Below are 23,426 nucleotides of genomic sequence, written 5' to 3'. Positions count from 1 at the left end.
ACGACAGGACAAAACATTGGTGACGTCACCGTGCCGAGTGAGTGGTCCGCACGCATTGCCCCTGCCGTCACGATTGGTTGATGCCGGTTGATGCCGGTTAATGCCGGTTAATGCAGCACTAATGCGCCGGCTTTTAGTACCCAAACGAGGCTTAGCATTAGCTTATATTAGTGACACTTTACTTGTGGGGTATGTGGTGGTGTTAGGGGGGGGGGGGCGTCACTTAGCACATATGTCAGATGTGCGAATATTTTCTCTAGTGGAGTCATCTAATGAAGTCATTTAGTGGAGTCATCTAATGTAGTCATATTTCGTGGAGTCATCTAATGGAGTCATCTAATGGAGTCATTTAGTGGAGTCATTTAGTGGGGTCATTTAGTGGAGTCATTTAGTGGAGTCATCTAATGGAGTCATTTAGTGGAGTCATCTAATGGAGTCATCTAATGAAGTCTTTTAGTTAAGTCATCAAATGGAGTCATTTAGTGGAGTCATTTCGTAGAGTCATTTAGTGGAGTCATCTACAAGTCACCACCCAGCAAGGTGATGTATCAGAATCACGACGATTATATCGAAGACAATTCAGAAAATACTTTCCTAATTAAAGACAATGTCTATAACATCATCCGTTACATCCACCATAACATCATAACATCCACCATAACATCCACCATAACATCATAACATCCACCATAACATCCACCATAACATCCACCAGAACATCCACCATAACATCATAACATCCACCAGAACATCCACCAGAACATCCACCAGAACATCCACCATAACATCATCCGTTACATCCTACACATCCTCTTCTTGTCAGTCAAACAAACCTAAGCGTAGACATGTTATAGACACAAGTCTGTCCAAATGTTATAGACACAAGTCTGTCCAAATGTTATAGACACAAGTCTGTCCAAATGTTATAGACACAAGTCTGTCCAAATGTTATAGACACAAATCTTTCTAAATGTTATAGACACAAGTCTGTCTAAATGTTATAGACACAAGTCTTTCCAAATGTTATAGACACAAGTCTGTCCAAATGTTATAGACACAAGTCTGTCTAAATGTTATAGACACAAGTCTGTCCAAATGTTATAGACACAAGTCTGTCTAAATGTTATAGACACAAGTCTTTCCAAATGTTATAGACACAAGTCTGTCCAAATGTTATAGACACAAGTCTGTCCAAATGTTATAGACACAAGTCTGTCCAACTGTCCAAATGTTATAGACACAAGTCTGTCCAACTGTCCAACTGTTATAGACACAAGTCTGTCAAACTGTCCAAATGTTATAGACACAAGTCTGTCAAACTGTCCAAATGTTATAGACACAAGTCTGTCCAACTGTCCAAATGTTATAGACACAAGTCTGTCCAAATGTTATAGACATAAGTTTGTCCAACTGTCCAAATGTTATAGACACAAGTTTGTCCAGCTGTCCAAATGTTATAGACACAAGTCTGTCCAAATGTTATAGACACAAGTCTGTCCAAATGTTATAGACGCCTGTCTGTCCAACTGTCCAAATGTTATAGACACAAGTCTGTCCAAATGTTATAGACACAAGTCTGTCCAAATGTTATAGACACAAGTCTGTCCAAATGTTATAGACACAAGTCTGTCCAAATGTTATAGACACAAGTCTGTCCAAATGTTATAGACACAAGTCTGTCCAACTGTTATAGACACAAGTCTGTCCAACTGTTATAGACACAAGTCTGTCCACATTTTATAGACACAAGTCTGTCCAAATGTTATAGACACAAGTCTGTCCAAACGTCAAAATGTTATAGACACAAGTCTGTCCAAATGTTATAGACACAAGTCTGTCCAAATGTCCAAATGTTATAGACACAAGTCTGTCCAAATGTTATAGACATAAGTTTGTCCAACTGTCCAAATGTTATAGACACAAGTCTGTCCAAATGTTATAGACACAAGTCTGTCCAACTGTCCAAATGTTATAGACACAAGTCTGTCCAAATGTTATAGACACAAGTCTGTCCAAATGTTATAGACACAAGTCTGTCCAAATGTTATAGACACAAGTCTGTCCAAATGTTATAGACACAAGTCTGTCCAACTGTTATAGACACAAGTCTGTTCAACTGTTATAGACACAAGTCTGTCCAAATGTTATAGACACAAGTCTGTCCAAATGTCCAAATGTTATAGACACAAGTCTGTCCAAATGTTATAGACACAAGTCTGTCCAAATGTCCAAATGTTATAGACACAAGTCTGTCCAAATGTTATAGACACAAGTCTGTCCAAATGTTTAAATGTTATAGACACAAGTCTGTCCAAATGTTATAGACACAAGTCTGTCCAAATGTCCAAATGTTATAGACACAAGTCTGTCCAAATGTTATAGACACAAGTCTGTCCAAATGTTGTAGACACAAGTCTGTCCAAATGTTATAGACACAAGTCTGTCCAACTGTTATAGACACAAGTCTGTCCAAATGACCAAATGTTATAGACACAAGTCTGTCCAAATGTTATAGACACAAGTCTGTCCAAATGTTATAGACACAAGTCTGTCCAAATGTTATAGACACAAATCTTTCTAAATGTTATAGACACAAGTCTGTCTAAATGTTATAGACACAAGTCATTCCAAATGTTATAGACACAAGTCTGTCCAAATGTTATAGACACAAGTCTGTCTAAATGTTATAGACACAAGTCTGTCCAAATGTTATAGACACAAGTCTGTCTAAATGTTATAGACACAAGTCTTTCCAAATGTTATAGACACAAGTCTGTCCAAATGTTATAGACACAAGTCTGTCCAAATGTTATAGACACAAGTCTGTCCAACTGTCCAAATGTTATAGACACAAGTCTGTCCAACTGTCCAACTGTTATAGACACAAGTCTGTCAAACTGTCCAAATGTTATAGACACAAGTCTGTCAAACTGTCCAAATGTTATAGACACAAGTCTGTCCAACTGTCCAAATGTTATAGACACAAGTCTGTCCAAATGTCTAAATGTTATAGACACAAGTCTGTCCAAATGTCCAACTGTTATAGACACAAGACTGTCCAAATGTTATAGACACAAGTCTGTCCAACAGTCCAAATGTTATAGACACAAGTCTGTCCAACTGCCCAACTGTTATAGACACAAGTCTGTCCAAATGTTATAGACACAAGTCTGTCCAAATGTTATAGACACAAGTCTGTCCAACTGTCCAACTGTTATAGACACAAGTCTGTCCAAATGTTATAGACACAAGTCTGTCCAAATGTCCAAATGTCATAGACACAAGACTGTCCAAATGTTATAGACACAAGTCTGTCCAACAGTCCTAATGTTATAGACACAAGTCTGTCCAAATGTTATAGACACAAGTCTGTCCAAATGTTATAGACACAAGTCTGTCCAAATGTTATAGACACAAGTCTGTCCAACTGTCCAAATGTTATAGACACAAGTCTGTCCAAATGTTATAGACACAAGTCTGTCCAAATGTTATAGACACAAGTCTGTCCAAATGTTATAGACACAAGTCTGTCCAACTGTCTAAATGTTATAGACACAAGTCTGTCCAAATGTTATAGACACAAGTCTGTCCAAATGTTATAGACACAAGTCTGTCCAAATGTTATAGACACAAGTCTGTCCAACTGTCCAAATGTTATAGACACAAGTCTGTCCAAATGTTATAGACACAAGTCTGTCCAACTGTCCAAATGTTATAGACACAAGTCTGTCCAAATGTTATAGACATAAGTTTGTCCAACTGTCCAAATGTTATAGACACAAGTTTGTCCAGCTGTCCAAATGTTATAGACACAAGTCTGTCCAAATGTTATAGACACAAGTCTGTCCAAATGTTATAGACACAAGTCTGTCCAAATGTTATAGACACAAGTCTGTCCAAATGTTATAGACACAAGTCTGTCTAAATGTTATAGACACAAGTCTGTCTAAATGTTATAGACACAAGTCTTTCCAAATGTTATAGACACAAGTCTGTCCAAATGTTATAGACACAAGTCTGTCCAAATGTTATAGACACAAGTCTGTCCAAATGTTATAGACACAAGTCTGTCTAAATGTTATAGACACAAGTCTGTCTAAATGTTATAGACACAAGTCTTTCCAAATGTTATAGACACAAGTCTTTCCAAATGTTATAGACACAAGTCTGTCCAAATGTTATAGACACAAGTCTGTCCAAATGTTATAGACACAAGTCTGTCCAACTGTCCAAATGTTATAGACACAAGTCTGTCCAACTGTCCAACTGTTATAGACACAAGTCTGTCAAACTGTCCAAATGTTATAGACACAAGCCTGTCAATTTGTCCAAATGTTATAGACACAAGTCTGTCCAATTGTCCAAATGTTATAGACACAAGTCTGTCCAATTGTCCAAATGTTATAGACACAAGTCTGTCCAATTGTCCAAATGTTATAGACACAAGTCTGTCCAACTGTCCAAATATCATAGACACAAGTCTGTCCAACTGTCCAAATGTCATAGACACAAGTCTGTCCAACTGTCCAAATGTTATAAACACAAGTCTGTCTAAATGTTATAGACACAAGTCTGTCCAACTGTCCAAATGTTACAGACACAAGTCTGTCCAAATGTCCAAACGTTATAGACACAAGTCTGTCCAAATGTTATAGACACAAGTCTGTCCAACTGTCCAAATGTTATAGACACAAGTCTGTCCAAATGTTATAGACACAAGTCTGTCCAAATGTTATAGACACAAGTCTGTCCAACTGTTCAAATGTTATAGACACAAGTCTGTCCAAATGTTATAGACACAAGTCTGTCCAACTGTCCAAATGTTATAGACACAAGTCTGTCCAAATGTTATAGACATAAGTTTGTCCAACTGTACAAATGTTATAGACACAAGTTTGTCCAGCTGTCCAAATGTTATAGACACAAGTCTGTCCAAATGTTTTAGACACAAGTCTGTCCAAATGTTATAGACACCTGTCTGTCCAACTGTCCAAATGTTATAGACACAAGTCTGTCCAAATGTTATAGACACAAGTCTGTCCAAATGTTATAGACACAAGTCTGTCCAAATGTTATAGACACAAGTCTGTCCAAATGTTATAGACACAAGTCTGTCCAAATGTTATAGACACAAGTCTGCCCAACTGTTACAGACACAAGTCTGTCCAACTGTTATAGACACAAGTCTGTCCACATGTTATAGACACAAGTCTGTCCAAATGTTATAGACACAAGTCTGTCCAAACGTCCAAATGTTATAGACACAAGTCTGTCCAAATGTTATAGACACAAGTCTGTCCAAATGTCCAAATGTTATAGACACAAGTCTGTCCAAATGTTATAGACATAAGTTTGTCCAACTGTCCAAATGTTATAGACACAAGTCTGTCCAAATGTCCAAATGTTATAGACACAAGTCTGTCCAAATGTTATAGACACAAGTCTGTCCAAATGTTATAGACACAAGTCTGTCCAAATGTTATAGACACAAGTCTGTCCAAATGTTATAGACACAAGTCTGTCCAACTGTTATAGACACAAGTCTGTTCAACTGTTATAGACACAAGTCTGTCCAAATGTTATAGACACAAGTCTGTCCAAATGTCCAAATGTTATAGACACAAGTCTGTCCAAATGTTATAGACACAAGTCTGTCCAAATGTCCAAATGTTATAGACACAAGTCTGTCCAAATGTTATTGACACAAGTCTGTCCAAATGTCCAAATGTTATAGACACAAGTCTGTCCAAATGTTATAGACACAAGTCTGTCCAAATGTCCAAATGTTATAGACACAAGTCTGTCCAAATGTTATAGACACAAGTCTGTCCAAATGTTATAGACACAAGTCTGTCCAACTGTCGAAATGTTATAGACACAAGTCTGTCCAAATGTTATAGACACAAGTCTGTCCAACTGTCCAAATGTTATAGACACAAGTCTGTCCAAATGTTATAGACATAAGTTTGTCCAACTGTCCAAATGTTATAGACACAAGTTTGTCCAGCTGTCCAAATGTTATAGACACAAGTCTGTCCAAATGTTATAGACACAAGTCTGTCCAAATGTTATAGACGCCTGTCTGTCCAACTGTCCAAATGTTATAGACACAAGTCTGTCCAAATGTTATAGACACAAGTCTGTCCAAATGTTATAGACACAAGTCTGTCCAAATGTTATAGACACAAGTCTGTCCAAATGTTATAGACACAAGTCTGTCCAAATGTTATAGACACAAGTCTGTCCAACTGTTATAGACACAAGTCTGTCCAACTGTTATAGACACAAGTCTGTCCACATTTTATAGACACAAGTCTGTCCAAATGTTATAGACACAAGTCTGTCCAAACGTCAAAATGTTATAGACACAAGTCTGTCCAAATGTTATAGACACAAGTCTGTCCAAATGTCCAAATGTTATAGACACAAGTCTGTCCAAATGTTATAGACATAAGTTTGTCCAACTGTCCAAATGTTATAGACACAAGTCTGTCCAAATGTTATAGACACAAGTCTGTCCAACTGTCCAAATGTTATAGACACAAGTCTGTCCAAATGTTATAGACACAAGTCTGTCCAAATGTTATAGACACAAGTCTGTCCAAATGTTATAGACACAAGTCTGTCCAAATGTTATAGACACAAGTCTGTCCAACTGTTATAGACACAAGTCTGTTCAACTGTTATAGACACAAGTCTGTCCAAATGTTATAGACACAAGTCTGACCAAATGTCCAAATGTTATAGACACAAGTCTGTCCAAATGTTATAGACACAAGTCTGTCCAAATGTCCAAATGTTATAGACACAAGTCTGTCCAAATGTTATAGACACAAGTCTGTCCAAATGTCCAAATGTTATAGACACAAGTCTGTCCAAATGTTATAGACACAAGTCTGTCCAAATGTCCAAATGTTATAGACACAAGTCTGTCCAAATGTTATAGACACAAGTCTGTCCAAATGTTGTAGACACAAGTCTGTCCAAATGTTATAGACACAAGTCTGTCCAACTGTTATAGACACAAGTCTGTCCAAATGACCAAATGTTATAGACACAAGTCTGTCCAAATGTTATAGACACAAGTCTGTTCAAATGTCCAAATGTTATAGACACAAGTCTGTCCAAATGTTATAGACACAAGTCTGTCCAAATGTTATAGACACAAGTCTGTCTAAATGTTATAGACACAAGTCTGTCCAAATGTTATAGACACAAGTCTGTCTAAATGTTATAGACACAAGTCTGTCCAAATGTTATAGACACAAGTCTGTCCAACTGTCCAAATGTTATAGACACAAGTCTGTCCAAATGTTATAGACACAAGTCTGTCCAAATGTTATAGACACAAGTCTGTCCAAATGTTATAGACACAAGTCGGTCTAAATGTTACAGACACAAGTCTGTCTAAATGTTATAGACACAAGTCTGTCCAACTGTCCAAATGTTATAGACACAAGTCTGTCCAAATTTTATAGACACAAGTCTGTCCAAATGTTATAGACACAAGTCTGTCCAAATGTTATAGACACAAGTCTGTCCAAATGTTATAGACACAAGTCTGTCCAAATGTTATAGACACAAGTCTGTCTAAATGTTATAGACACAAGTCTGTCCAAATGTTATAGACACAAGTCTGTCTAAATGTTATAGACACAAGTCTGTCTAAATGTTATAGACACAAGTCTGTCCAAATGTTATAGACACAAGTCTGTCTAAATGTTATAGACACAAGTCTGTCTAAATGTTATAGACACAAGTCTGTCTAAATGTTATAGACACAAGTCTGTCCAACTGTCCAAATGTTATAGACACAAGTCTGTCCAAATGTTATAGACACAAGTCTGGCTAAAGTTTATAGACACAAGTCTGTCTAAATGTTATAGACACAAGTCTGTCTAAATGTTATAGACACAAGTCTGTCCAACTTGGTGTCTTGTAAACCCTAAACATGACAGCGTCCCCGTCCCTTAAACCCTCCCACCCCCACCCCATCACCACCCCAACCCCACCCCCAGCTTACGATCCCTACCCTCCCACAGCGTCTCATTAATTAAAACAGGTCGGTCACATGACCCACGACTCCCCCGGATGGAGAGAGAAAAAGGAAATGACGTGCTAGCGCGCTCCCAGCATACACCTGCTTCTGACATCCTACCCGGAAATAAAATGGCAGCCATCTTGTATTGTTTGGGGGCAGAGTCCTTCCTCGTTAATCTCGTCACTAGGTCGACCTTCACTCATCACACACTAGGTGGACCTTCACTCATCACACATTGTTGGTGGACCTTCACTCATCACACACCCTAGGCCGACCTTCACTCATCACACACTAGGTGGACCTTCACTCATCACACATTTTTGGTGGACCTTCACTCATCACACACTAGGTGGACCTTCACTCATCACACACTAGGTGGACCTTCACTCATCACACATTGTTGGTGGACCTTCACTCATCACACACCCTAGGCCGACCTTCACTCATCACACACTAGGTGGACCTTCACTCATCACACACCCTAGGCCGACCTTCACTCATCACAAATTAGGTGGACCTTCACTCATCACACACTAGGTGGACCTTCACTCATCACACATTGTTGGTGGACCTTCACTCATCACACACTAGGTGGACCTTCACTCATCACACAACCTAGGTGGACCTTCACTCATCACACACTAGGTGGACCTTCACTCATCACACACTAGGTGGACCTTCACTCATCACACACACTATGTGGACCTTAACTCATCACACATTGTTGGTGGACCTTCACTCATCACACACTAGGTGGACCTTCACTCATCACACACTAGGTGGACCTTCACTCATCACACATTGTTGGTGGACCTTCACTCATCACACACTAGGTGGACCTTCACTCATCACACACTAGGTGGACCTTCACTCATCACACACTAGGTGGACCTTCACTCATCATACACTAGGTAGACCTTCACTCATCACACACTAGGTGGACCTTCACTCATCACACAACCTAGGTGGACCTTCACTCATCACACACTAGGTGGACCTTCACTCATCACACACTAGGTGGACCTTCACTCATCACACATTGTTGGTGGACCTTCACTCATCACACCCTAGGTAGACCGTCACTCATCACACACTAGGTGGACCTTCACTCATCACACACTAGGTGGACCTTCACTCATCACACACTAGGTGGACCTTCACTCATCACACACTAGGTGGACCTTCACTCATCACACACTAGGTGGACCTTCACTCATCACACACTAGGTGGACCTTCACTCATCACACACTAGGTGGACCTTAACTCATCACACATTGTTGGTGGACCTTCACTCATCACACACTAGGTGGACCTTCACTCATCACACACTAGGTGGACCTTCACTCATCACACATTGTTGGTGGACCTTCACTCATCACACACTAGGTGGACCTTCACTCATCACACACTAGGTGGACCTTCACTCATCACACACTAGGTGGACCTTCACTCATCACACATTGTTGGTGGACCTTCACTCATCACACACTAGGTGGACCTTCACTCATTACACACTAGGTGTACCTTCACTCATCACACACTAGGTGGACCTTCACTCATCACACAACCTAGGTGGACCTTCACTCATCACACATCCTAGGTGGACCTTCACTCATCACACAACCTAGGTGGACCTTCACTCATCACACACTAGGTGGACCTTCACTCATCACACACTAGGTGGACCTTCACTCATCACACACTAGGTGGACCTTCACTCATGACACATTGTTGGTGGACCTTCACTCATCACACATTGTTGGTGGACCTTCACTCATCACACATTGTTGTTGGACCTTCACTCATCACACACTAGGTGGACCTTCACTCATCACACACTAGGTGGACCTTCACTCATCACACACTAGGTGGACCTTCACTCATCACACATAGTTGGTGGACCTTCACTCATCACACACAAGGTGGACCTTCACTCATCACACACTAGGTGGACCTTCACTCATCGCACACTAGGTAGACCTTCACTCATCACACACTAGGTGGACCTTCACTCATCACACACTAGGTGGACCTTCACTCATCACACACCGTAGGTGGACCTTCACTCATCACACATTGTTGGTGGACCTTCACTCATCACACATTGTTGTTGGACCTTCACTCATCACACACTATGTAGACCTTCACTTATCACACACCGTAGGTGGACCTTCACTCATTATACTCTCCTGTGACTTTTTCCTGTGACTTTTCCTGTGACATTTTCCTGTGACTTTTTCCTGTGACTTTTTCATGTGACTTTTTCCTGCGACTTTTGTTCTGTTTACTGTGTTTGTTACCAGCTGAATGACAGTTGATTCAAATTTTGGTTGTCATGAATTGTCATGATTTAATGTTGTCATGTTTAATGTTGTCATGGTTTAATGTTGTCATGATTTAATGTTGTCATGTTAAATGTTGTCTTGCTGTCATGGTTTAATGTTGTCTTGCTGTCTTGCTGTCATGGTTTAATGTTGTCATGCTGTCATGATATATTGTTGTCATGTTAAATGTTGTCTTGCTGTCATGGTTTAATGTTGTCTTGCTGTCATGGTTTAATGTTGTCTTTCTGTCATGGTTTAATATTGTCATGTTGTCATGAATTGTCATGGTTTAATGTTGTCTTGCTGTCATTGTTTAATGTTGTCATGGTTTAATGTTGTCATGCTGTCATGATTTAATGCTGTCATGTTAAATGTTGTCTTGCTGTCATGGTTTAATGTTGTCTCGCTGTCATGGTTTAATGTTGTCTTTCTGTCATGGTTTAATAGTGTCATGTTGTCATGAATTGTCATGGTTTAATGTTGTCTTGCTGTCATTGTTTAATTTTGTCATGATTTAATGTTGTCATGCTGTCATTGTTTAATGTTGTCATAGTTTAAAGTTGTCATGTTCTGTGTTTGGGTTCTGTGCGCCATGCCGGAGTGAGTCTAGAAAACACGCGACCCCCCCCCCCCCCCCGGGCGTCCTTGGGGTGGGTTTGATGAATCCAATTTTCTGACGAGATAAATTCGATGATCCTCGGCGCGGGGGACGGGCCGGGGCAAACAGCCGCAGGGTGGGGTCTGGGAACGGGAGGGCTGGCCGTCACGTGGGAGAAGTGGACGGACGGATGCGGCAGACGGCGGCCATCTTGGAATGTTTGCTTCACGCTTGGGTGGAGATGCTTCACGCTTCACGTGGTCAAGCAATGATTGAATGATTGAATGATTGTGTGTCGTGTCTCATTGGGTCAGGTTAAAGCAATGATTGAATGATTGTGGTGTGTGTGTGTGTGTGTGTTTTAGTTGGTGTGCGTGTGTTTCAGATGGTGTGTGTGTTTCAGTTGGTGTTACAAAGACAAAAATTGCTTGCGCTGGAATTGTTTTAACAGCGACGCCATTTTATCTTGCACGTGCCGACTATTAGCACAAAGCGCTATTTCTTGCAGGATCGCACCGGAAATGATGTCAGAAGAGCTGGGACTGACGGGGAGGGGTCTTAACATGGGGGTCTTAATGTGGCACATGAGACATTCACCAAGTGTTAAGGTTTGCGTTAGGGTTGGCATCAATGTTTTAGTTAGTGTTTGTGTTAGTGTTTGTGTTAGGGTTTGTGTTAGGGTTTGTGTTAGTGTTTGTGTTAGGGTTTGTGTTAGGGTTTGTGTTAGGGTTTGTGTTAGGGTTTGTTTTAGGGTTTGTGTTAGGGTTTGTGTTAGGGTTTTTGTTAGGGTTTGTGTTAGGGTTGGTATCAAGGTTTTAGTTAGTGTTTGTGTTAGGGTTTGTGTTAAAGTTTGTGTTAGGGTTTGTGTTAGGGTTTGTGTTAGGGTTTGTGTTAGGGTTTGTGTTAGGTTTTGTGTTAGGGTTTGTGTTAGGGTTTGTGTTAGGGTTTGTGTTAGGGTTTGTGTTAGGGTTTGTGTTAAAGTTTGTGTTAGGGTTTGTGTTAGGGTTTGTGTTAGGGTTTGTGTTAGGGTTTGTGTTAGGGTTTGTGTTAGGGTTTGTGTTAGGGTTTGTGTTAGGGTTTGTGTTAGGGTTTGTGTTAGGGTTTGTGTTAGGGTTTGTGTTAGGGTTTGTGTTAGGGTTTGTGTGTTAGGAATCGTGTTAGGGTTCGTGTTAGGGTTTGTGTTAGGGTTTGTGTTAGGGTTCGTGTTAGGGTTCGTGTTTGTGTTTGCTTATTCAACATTGTTGCGGGCCAATACAATCATCAATACAATCATCAAATAAATCATCAACTCAATCACCAATACAATCATCAATACAATCATCAATAAAATCATCAATACAATCATCAATACAATCATCAATACAATCATCAATACAATCATCAATACAATCACCAATACAATCATCAATACAATCATCAATACAATCATCAATACAATCATCAATACAATCATCAATACAATCATCAATACAATCATCAATACAATCATCAATACAATCATCAATACAATCATCAATACAATCACCAATACAATCATCAATACAATCATCAATACAATCATCAATACAATCACCAATACAATCATCAATACAATCATCAATATAGAATCATTCAATTAGTCACTGTATAACACTAATTAAAACTAAAGAGGAGTGACTTACATGAATTGATGCTTACATTAATTAATTGGATTCATGTAAGGATCAGCTATCCACGGCGGCAAGTTTGATATCTTGTGCGACATTAGAGGTCTTAAAAATCTGGCCGATTATTTGCTTGAGGGTGGGGTGGAGGGGAGCGGCTGGGACGGGTCTATGATTTAGGGTCAAGCGATGGCATCATGTTACACATCTGGGTTGCCCGCCCCCCACCCCAGCTGTCAGGCTCTACAGGGAGGGGGGGGGGGGGTAACATGGCGTGGCGCTGGACGTTTGGACGAGATGAAAAGTTTTTTGGCTGGAACTTGTGGGCTACAGACTTTGGTGCCAGAGTGGAATATCTGCTGCTATCTGCGGCTATCTGGGGCTAACTGCTGCTATCTGCGGCTATCTGCTGCTATTTGCGGCTATCTGCGGCTATCTGCGGCTCTCTGCGGCTATCTGTGGCTATCTGGTTATATCTGGGGCTATCTGCGGCTATCTGCGGCGATCTGCGGCAATCTGCGGCTATCTGCTGCTATCTGCGGCTATCTGCGGCTATCTGTGGCTATCTGGTGATATCTGGGGCTATCTGCGGCTATCTGCGGCTATCTGCGGCTATCATCGGGGTCAGGTGAGACAGGATCAGATGAGACAGGGATCAGATGAGACAGGGATCAGATGAGACAGGGATCAGATGAGACAGTCAGGGATCAGATGAGACAGTCAGGGATCAGGTGAGACAGACAGGGATCAGGTAAGACAGGGATCAAGTGAGACAGGGATCAGATGAGACAGGGATCAGATGAGACAGTCAGGGATCAGATGAGACAGGGATCAGATGAGACAGACAGGGATCAGGTGAGACAGGGATCAGATGAGACAGTCAGGGATCAGGTGAGACAGGGATCAGATGAGACAGGGATCAGATGAGACAGACAGGGATCAGATGAGACAGTCAGGGATCAGGTGAGACAGGGATCAGATGAGACAGGGATCAGATGAGACAGACAGGGATCAGATGAGACAGGGATCAGATGAGACAGGGATCAGATGAGACAGTCTTGCCGAGAAGGTCCCACCCACTAAGAGCCAGTCAGGGGTCACAGGCCAACAGCCGAGGGGCGCGTATGTCATGTCAGGGGTCAGGGGTCCCGGGGAGGCATCGTCGCCCGGGACACGGGCATTAAACGCCATCAATCGTCCCCAGCCCCGTCTGTAGCGCGCTGCCCGCCCGACGGTCTTGATCCCCAATTCATCTGCAGCCCCGCCTTGATGCCGAGGTGCTGCCCTCCGTCATAAATCCCAAACTACTCGCGTCCACCCTTCAAAAACATGGCCAGTGAAGAAATTTTTTTTTTGTACACTCTGGACAAGACAAGACACCCAGAGCTCGAATACCAGGGATGGGAATTTGTTACGGGAATAATGGCTTATAATCTTGAAAGATTTAACACTTGCGCGTTTAGATGATGAAATTTGGAGGTAAAAAAATGTGATTACCCCCCTTATATCAATAGTGGTGTTGATTACAGCGTTACTCCAGAGTGTTTTAGCTGCCGGCAAGGGCCATAACTCAGCACACACTCACAGATAAATCTTTGAATGGAACAACGTGAACAATTTATTGCTGTTAGTTTTAAACTTTCAAATCAACTGACGTCACAACATCTATGAGGAAAAAAACTCTTTTCTTATTTATGTGGTTAAATATGTGCGTACATATATGTAAATATGTGCGTACATTTGTGTAAATATGTGTGTACATTTGTGTGAATATATGCGTACATTTGTGTAAATATGTGCGTAAAAGTAAAGTTTCCCTTTCAAACCTGACTATCTATATGAAGAGATAGTGTGGTCAGCACTATGCCCAGCCGCCTTTACTTTCCCTAACATGAGTTTAGTACCCATCAGAGTTGGGTGGACTCAGGACCGTCTACTGACTTGAACCCGGATTCGAACTCGCTAAACCACCCCGTCCCATAAATATGTGCGTACATTTGTGTAAATATGTGCGTATATTTGTGTAAATATGTGCTTATATTTGTGTAAATATGTGCGTAAAATTTGTGTAAAATACGTGCGTAAAATTTGTGTAAATATGTGCGTAAAATTTGTGTAAATATGTGTGTAGCCTGGTCCGCTTAGGTTGTGCTATACAGTGATGTGACAGGTTGTGCTATACAGTGATGTGTCAGGTTGTGCTATACAGTGATGTCAGGTTGTGCTATACAGTGATGTCAGGTTGTGCTATACAGTGATGTCAGGTTGTGCTATACAGTGATGTGACAGATTGTGCTATACAGTGATGTGACAGGTTGTGCTATACAGTGATGTGACAGGTTGTGCTATACAGTGATGTCAGGTTGTGCTATACAGTGATGTGACAGGTTGTGCTATACAGTGATGTGACAGGTTGTGCTATACAGTGATGTGACAGGTTGTGCTATACAGTGATGTCAGGTTGTGCTATACAGTGATGTGACAGGTTGTGCTATACAGTGATGTGACAGGTTGTGCTATACAGTGATGTGACAGGTTGTGCTATACAGTGATGTCAGGTTGTGCTACATAGAAAATAGAAAACTTATAAAAATAACTTGTCTAAATGCCTCAGTTTTACACGGCAGTTTTAGCGGCTTTAAAAATGGCTGAAATCAGAAATGAAAAGTAAACACCTTATTTATTTTTAGATCATCATGGATGACTGAGAAGTGATGACAGCATTTTGTGCGCGTGTGTGGGTGTGCGTGTGTGTGGGATGTGGGGGTGATAGAGAGGGGTGGGACTCTGACAGGAAAAGGTCATTTCCTAAATGAAGTCTAACTGATGCAAGTCAAATCTTGAAGGGGTGTGGTGAGAGTGTGGTGGGGGTGTGGTGGGGATTGTAGGAAAAAAAGTCACAGGAAAAAAAAACACAGGAAAAAAAAACACAGAAAAAAAGTCACAGGAAAAAAAGTCACAGGAAAAAAAGTCACAGGAAAAAAAGTCACAAATATATATTTGCATGGGATTTGTTAATACTTTTATGTATTAAATATTCAGAGACTGCAAATTAACTTAGGATTAATTAAATGTAATGTAATGTGTGTAGGTTGTATACGTATAGTAATTTTTATAATTCATCAAAAAATATTTAGTATGAATTATGTAGATTGTAATTATGTTAAACATAATATTTATAGCATTTAATAGAATGTCCACGGTTTTCATCGTGTTTTTTTAAAATTAAATTACCGTGAAATGGTAAGGTCATCTGAATTACTGCCCTCAACTCATCGCAACAATAGTTATGCTTAGTTCAACCACCTTTACTGCCCACATTTATCACGCTCATTACATAACAAAACTTAGGATCAAAACAGAGAGCCGACAAGGTTCATAGGCTGTCATTGACACAAATCGTCAACAACACAAAATATGTTCGGACAAAACCGACTGAGGAGAGACCGACCATAGAATAGCCTGCGGCAAAACCTATGCAAAACACAATGATGTGCCTAAATTTCTTTTATAGTTGACTTTTCTACCGGGTGTGTAACTAAATACGTAACAAAAGTTAAGATTGTTGTGTAAATTATCTTAGAGTATTTTTACTTACAATTTGTATAAACCATAATGCTTTTAACGTCTATAAATAATTTAAGCTATCAAAAAATACAACCCACAACAATAAACATACACAATTTTACAATTCTTAACAAATAAATCAAAGTATTTCTAAAAAGATTTGTGTGACTTTTTTTCTGTGACTTTATTTCTGTGACTTTTTTTCCGATAAAATTTTTCCATTGTGACTTTTTTTCCGTGACTTTTTTTCCTAGCAAAAACTGTGACTTTTTTTCTGTGTTTTTTTTTCCTGTGACTTTTTTTCCGTTTACCGTGGTGGGTGGGGGGGGGGGGGGTCGACCCTTTCATTCAGCTGAGAGGAGGATGGTAGTCGTCAAAGGAGGATGGTAGTCGTCAGAGAAAATTGGAGAGGCTGGTTGTACGTGGTCGCTACTAGAAACAGCCATAGAACAGCCAACCATCCTCTGTACACATCCCCAACCATCCTCTGTACACATCCCCAACCATCCTCTGTACACATCCCCAACCATCCTCTGTACACATTCCCAACTATCCTCTGTACACATCCCCAACCATCCTCTGTACACATCCCCAACCATCCTCTGTACACATCCCCAACCATCCTCTGTACACATTCCCAACTATCCTCTGTACACATCCCCAACCATCCTCTGTACACATCCCTAACCATCCCCAACCAACCCGTTTCTAAAGCAGACCAACCCTGAGCCTACCATCTGCATACACAATTTTAAGTTTTATATATGTATATGTATATATATATATATATATATATATATATATATATATATATATATATATATATATATATATATATATATATATATATATATATATATATATATATATATATATATATATATATATATATATATATATATATATATATATATATATATATATATAAAATTTATTATTATGTGTATGAATATTTTTATTATGTATGTGTGTTTGTACTTGTATCTGTCTATCTGTAACAGAGAAATATATTTTTTGACGTTTTCTTTTTAAATATTTAACTCTGAACTCTACTATTTTGGTTTAAATTTCGATCTCGTTTCAAAAGTTTAATTCAATGTTGACACACTTTCCTTAAGACAATTTACAAGGGAGATAATTGGCCCCGAAACTGTAGCGGCGTCCCCTAGAGTGACGCCCCTTGTTTCTCTAGGCTTCTGGTTACATGTGACAGAGTCAAGTCTGTCGTCTGGTGCGTGTGTGGTCAAACAACTTGGCAACCCCACCCCCACCCACCCTCACCACCACCCCACCCCCACCCCCACCCTCACCCCCACCCTGGGACGTGTGTGATCAAACTACATGGCAAACCCAACCCCACCCCCACCCCCACCCCACCCCACCCTCACCCTTACCAGCACCCCCACCACCACCCCACCCTGGTGACGTCAGGGACTTGTGTGGTAAAACAGCATCCCACCTCATCACCATCTAACATTTACATCGTTATTATCATCGACAAAATCATCAACCATTAGTTCTCTCTTTCTAGGTTCAGTAGGTCATAAACATACGACGTAACAGTAACAGCTCATGGACACAATTTACACACACAATTTACACACACAATTTACACACACAATTTACACACAATTCATACACAATTTACACACATACAATTTACACACACAATTTACACACACAATTTATACACAATTTACACACAATTTATACACATACAATTTACACAATTTTCACACACAATTTACACACACAATTTACACACACAATTTACACACACAATTTACACACACAATTTACACACACAATTTACACACACAATTTACACACACAATTTACACACAATTTATACACAATTTACACACACAATTTACACACAATTTATACACAATTTACACACACAATTTACACACACTATTTACACACCATTTATACACAATTTACACACACAATTTACACACAATTTACACTCACAAATTTTACGGTTTGTTGATCAAGTGATGTTATGAACACATCCTGATGTTATAAACACATCCTGATGTTATAAATACATCCTGATGTTATAAACACATCCTGATGTTATAAATACATCCTGATGTTATAAACACATCCTGATGTTATAAACACATCCTGATGATATGAACACATCATGATGTTATAAACACATCATGATGTTATAAACACATCCTGATGTTATAAACACATCCTGATGTTATAAACACATCCTGATGTTATAAACACATCCTGATGTTATAAACACATCCTGATGTTATAAACACATCCTGATATTATAAACACATCCAGATGTTATAAACACATCCTGATGTTATAAACACATCCAGATGTTATGAACACATTCTGATGTTATAAACACATCCTGATGTCCAGACCAGGACCACATCCCCAGAAGACAGGCGATTAAAAATATTTGTCAGGGTTACGGTTTGTGTTAGAGTTGGGGTTGGGTTGGGGTTATGGTTTGGGGTTGGGGTTAGGGTTACGGTTTGTGTTAGGGTTGGGGTTGGGGTTATGGTTTGTGTTTGTGTTAGGTTTGGGGTTGGGGTTAAGGTTTGTGTAGATGAGACAGTACCATCTTGGTTTTATCTATAGGCTGAAGATCGAACATTATCGCCAGTTGCTTCCCATTCACAACCCAAGGGAAACGACTCTAAAACTTAGTGTTTACTTCAAGCTAAATTGAAGCAGAACTGATGACGTAGTACGACAATGATGGCTGACAACTTCATCAAACTACTAGCCAGACTTCTCTGATGGCTACAGCGCTAAATCAGTGATGAATGCAAGATCCAAACATTGCAACCAACAATGTTTTCCTTAAGGACAATTTCAGCTCCATTCAACTACCTGCAACTACCTGCAACTACCTGCAACTACCTGCAACTTCCCGCAACTGCTCTACTTGATCTACGAGACATGCTTGAGATTTGAAACCAAACTTTGACAGTTTTTTTTTCACCAAACTTTGACATTTTTTTTCCACCAAACTTTGACATTTTTTTCCACCAAACTTTGACAGTTTTTTTCACCAAACTTTGACAGTTTTTTTTCCACCAAACTTTGACAGTTTTTTTTTTCACCAAAGTTTGACAGTTTTTTTTTCACCAAACTTTGAATTTTTTTTTCCATCAAACTTTGACAGATTTGTTTTGAAACCATTGCTGGCCTGTGATGTAACAGTCAGAGTTGATTTTAATTTGTGTGTGTGTGTGTGTGTGTGTGTGTGTGTGTGTGTGTGTGTGTGTGTGTGTGTGTGTGTGTGTAAAGCCCGAATCACGTGACCTCCTGAGTGTGGACACGGTACAGACGAGCTAGTAAATAATTTCTGGGTTGTCTCCCGCTAAACTTGTCGCCATCTTGAGACTGTGAATTGTTGGCGTCGCTTCATCTGTAGGCCGTGAATTGACGGCGTCGGTTCATCTGTAGGCCGTGAATTGACGGCGTCGCTTCATCTGTAGGCCGTGAATTGACGGCGTCGGTTCATCTGTAGGCCGTGAATTGACGGCGTCGGTTCATCTGTAGGCCGTGAATTGACGGCGTCACTTCATATGTAGGCCGTGAATTGACGGCGTCGCTTCATCTGTAGGCCGTGAATTGACGGCGTCACTTCATCTGTAGGCCGTGAATTGACGGCGTCACTTCATCTGTAGGTCGTACAAGACATCATCACCCCCTCCTGTATCCAGACAACACCAACTGATAACATTGACACTCCAACATCAGAGATCAACCCAGACACACCACCACCAGCTGATCACATTGACACTCCAACATCAGAGATCAACCCAGACACACCACCACCAGCTGATCACATTGACACTCCAACGTCAGAGATCAACCCAGACACACCACCACCAGCTGATCACATTGACACTCCAACATCAGAGATCAACCCAGACACACCACCACCAGCTGATCACATTGACACTCCAACGTCAGAGATCAACCCAGACACACCACCACCAGCTGATCACATTGACACTCCAACATCAGAGATCAACCCAGACACACCACCACCAGCTGATCACATTGACACTCCAACGTCAGAGATCAACCCAGACACACCAACACCAGCTGATCACATTGACACTCCAACGTCAGAGATCAACCCAGACACACTACCACCAGCTGATCACATTGACAATCCAACATCAGAGATCAACCCAGACACACCACCACCAGCTGATCACATTGACACTCCAACATCAGAGATCAACCCAGACACACCACCACCAGCTGATCACATTGACACTCCAACATCAGAGATCAACCCAGACACACCACCACCAACTGATTACATTGACACTCCAACATCAGAGATCAACCCAGACACACCACCACCAACTGATCACATTGGCACTCCAACATCAGAGATCAACCCAGACACACCACCACCAACTGATCACATTGACACTCCAACATCAGAGATCAACCCAGACACACCACCACCAACTGATCACATTGACACTCCAACATCAGAGATCAACCTAGACACACCACCACCAGCTGATCACATTGACACTCCAACATCAGAGATCAACCCAGACACACCACCACCAGCTGATCACATTGACACTCCAACATCAGAGATGAACCCAGACACACCACCACCAGCTGATCACATTGACACTCCAACATCAGAGATCAACCCAGACACACCACCACCAGCTGATCACATTGACACTCCAACATCAGAGATCAACCCAGACACACCACCACCAGCTGATCACATTGACACTCCAACATCATAGATCAACCCAGACACACCACCACCAAACCAAGTGTTCAATATAAAATTCTCATGTGTTTCGTCAATACACATTTCAATCAAGTATTCGTTTTAGAAGGCTTTGCTTTCATTAACCATTTGTAAACTAATTAACTTAAATAACTAATTGGTTGTTTTCTTTTAATTCTTTAATTGAACGGAAAGAAATCTTGCTGTTTGTGGATACGATGGTACATTAAATTTTGTAAATAATTTGCCCGCCCCCCCCCCCCCCCCCCCCATCTCTGGTATGATCTGAATAACTGTTCGATGTGTATTTTATTTATCAACGGTCGATGCCACTGACAAGTTTGTTTAGTGTTGCGCTGTATCAGCAAGTGTTTGGTGCACCAGTCAATGTATCACAGCAAGTGTTTGGTGCACCAGTCAATGTATCACAGCAAGTGTTTGGTGCACCAGTCAATGTATCAGCAAGTGTTTGGTGCACCAGTCAATGTATCAGCAAGTGTTTGGTGCACCAGTCAATGTATCAGCAAGTGTTTGGTGCACCAGTCAATGTATCAGCAAGTGTTTGGTGCACCAGTCAATGTATCAGCAAGTGTTTGGTGCACCAGTCAATGTATCAGCAAGTGTTTGGTGCACCAGTCAATGTATCAGCAAGTGTTTGGTGCACCAGTCAATGTATCAGCAAGTGTTTGGTGCACCAGCTAGTCAATGTATCAACAAGTGTTTGGTGCACCAGTCAATGTATCAGCAAGTGTTTGGTGCACCAGTCAATGTCCACAGCAACACTGACAAATGTCCGGTTTTTAAAACAATTTTCACTGGGAAACTTAAACTGGACAATTTGACCTGGTCAGTTAAAGGGCTATAATTTTAGCTCCACAAATTCAATTTTTACCTAGAGACCTTGTAGCTGTATGCCGCCCCCCCCCCCCACCCCAACTACTGGGTGACACGCCAATCAAGTCGTCAGCCGGAGGTAATTTGGGCCCCCCTCTGGGCCCCCGCTTGTCCATGAAAAAATTGCTTTAGTAGGGGTGGGGGGGGGGGGGAAGGGCGCACGGACGTCCTGGAAGCCAAACACGGAATGGGCGGGACACGCCCCTCTCTTCAGACGCCGAGTGCAAGACGGTTATCACGTGACTGTCGACTTAGTTACAGTAGATGGAGGGGGGGGGGGCGTGTCAGACTAGATAATGGGTCAAATGTACTGGGGTTATCGTACATGGGTCAAATGTTGGTGGGTTATCGTACATGGGTCAAGGGATACCGTTTAGAGATGTTGTTCTTTGGTCAGTCAATGTATGGTGTTTGACTAGTGGTGTGGTGTGGCAGTGGTTTGGTGTGGCAGTGGTGTGGCAGTGGTGTAGTGTGGTGTAGTGTGGTGTGGCAGTGGTGTGGTATGGCAGTGGTGTGGTGTGGTTTGGTGTGGTAACTAGTGTGGCAGTGGTGTGGTATGGCGGTGGTGTGGTGTGGTTTGGTGTGTTAAATAGTGTGGCAGTGGTGTGGTGTGGCAGTGGTGTGGTGTTGTGTGGTGTGGTGTGGCAGTGGTGTGGTGTGGCAGTGGTGTGGTGTAGTGTGGAGTGGTGTGGTGTGGTGTGGCAGTGGTGTGGTGTGGTGTGGCAGTGGTGTGGTGTTGTGTGGTGTGGTGTGGCAGTGGTGTGGTGTGGCAGTGGTGTGGTGTAGTGTGGAGTGGTGTGGTGTGGTGTTGTGTGGTGTGGCAGTGGTGTGGCAGTGGTGTGGCAGTGGTGTGGCAGTGGTGTGGTGTTGTGTGGTGTGGCAGTGGTGTGGTGTTGTGTGGTGTGGCAGTGGTGTGGTGTGGCAGTGGTGTGCCAGTGGTGTGGTGTGGCAGTGGTGTGGTGTTGTGTGGTGTGGTGTGGTGTGGCAGTGGTGTGGTGTGGCAGTGGTGTGGTGTGGCAGTGGTGTGGTGTTGTGTGGTGTGGTGTGGTGTGGCAGTGGTGTGGTGTGGCAGTGGTGTGGTGTTGTGTGGTGTGGTGTGGTGTGGCAGTGGTGTGGCAGTGGTGTGGTGTGGCAGTGGTGTGGTGTTGTGTGGTGTGGCAGTGGTGTGGCAGTGGTGTGGTGTGGTGTGGCAGTGGTGTGGTGTGGTGTGGCAGTGGTGTGGCAGTGGTGTGGCAGTGGTGTGGCAGTGGTGTGGCAGTGGTGTGGCAGTGGTGTGGTGTTGTGTGGTGTGGCAGTGGTGTGGTGTGGCAGTGGTGTGCCAGTGGTGTGGTGTGGCAGTGGTGTTGTGTGGTGTGGCAGTGGTGTGGCAGTGGTGTGGCAGTGGTGTGCCAGTGGTGTGGTGTGGCAGTGGTGTGGTGTTGTGTGGTGTGGCAGTGGTGTGGCAGTGGTGTGGCAGTGGTGTGGCAGTGGTGTGGCAGTGGTGTGGTGTTGTGTGGTGTGGCAGTGGTGTGGTGTGGCAGTGGTGTGCCAGTGGTGTGGTGTGGCAGTGGTGTGGTGTTGTGTGGTGTGGTGTGGCAGTGGTGTGGTGTGGCAGTGGTGTGG

General features: G+C 41.9%; 1 protein-coding gene across 1 annotated transcript; it reads left to right on the top strand.

The window, feature by feature from the left end:
* Nucleotides 1-13,390: 13,390 nt before the first annotated feature.
* LOC131947090 (cell surface glycoprotein 1-like) lies at nucleotides 13,391-20,943 on the top strand. The gene is made up of 2 exons (XM_059308175.1): nucleotides 13,391-13,498; nucleotides 19,879-20,943. The coding sequence occupies exons 1-2, from the start codon at nucleotides 13,391-13,393 to the stop codon at nucleotides 20,941-20,943; spliced, it is 1,173 nt and encodes a 390-aa protein (XP_059164158.1).
* Nucleotides 20,944-23,426: the final 2,483 nt, after the last annotated feature.

This window comes from Physella acuta, unplaced genomic scaffold, assembly GCF_028476545.2.
Source record: "Physella acuta isolate Inbredline_101_S28 unplaced genomic scaffold, ASM2847654v3 ptg000582l, whole genome shotgun sequence".
NCBI classification, from domain to species: Eukaryota; Metazoa; Mollusca; class Gastropoda; family Physidae; genus Physella; species Physella acuta.
Note: the sequence above shows the minus strand (reverse complement) of the source record. Positions and strands in the feature narration are given on the sequence as shown.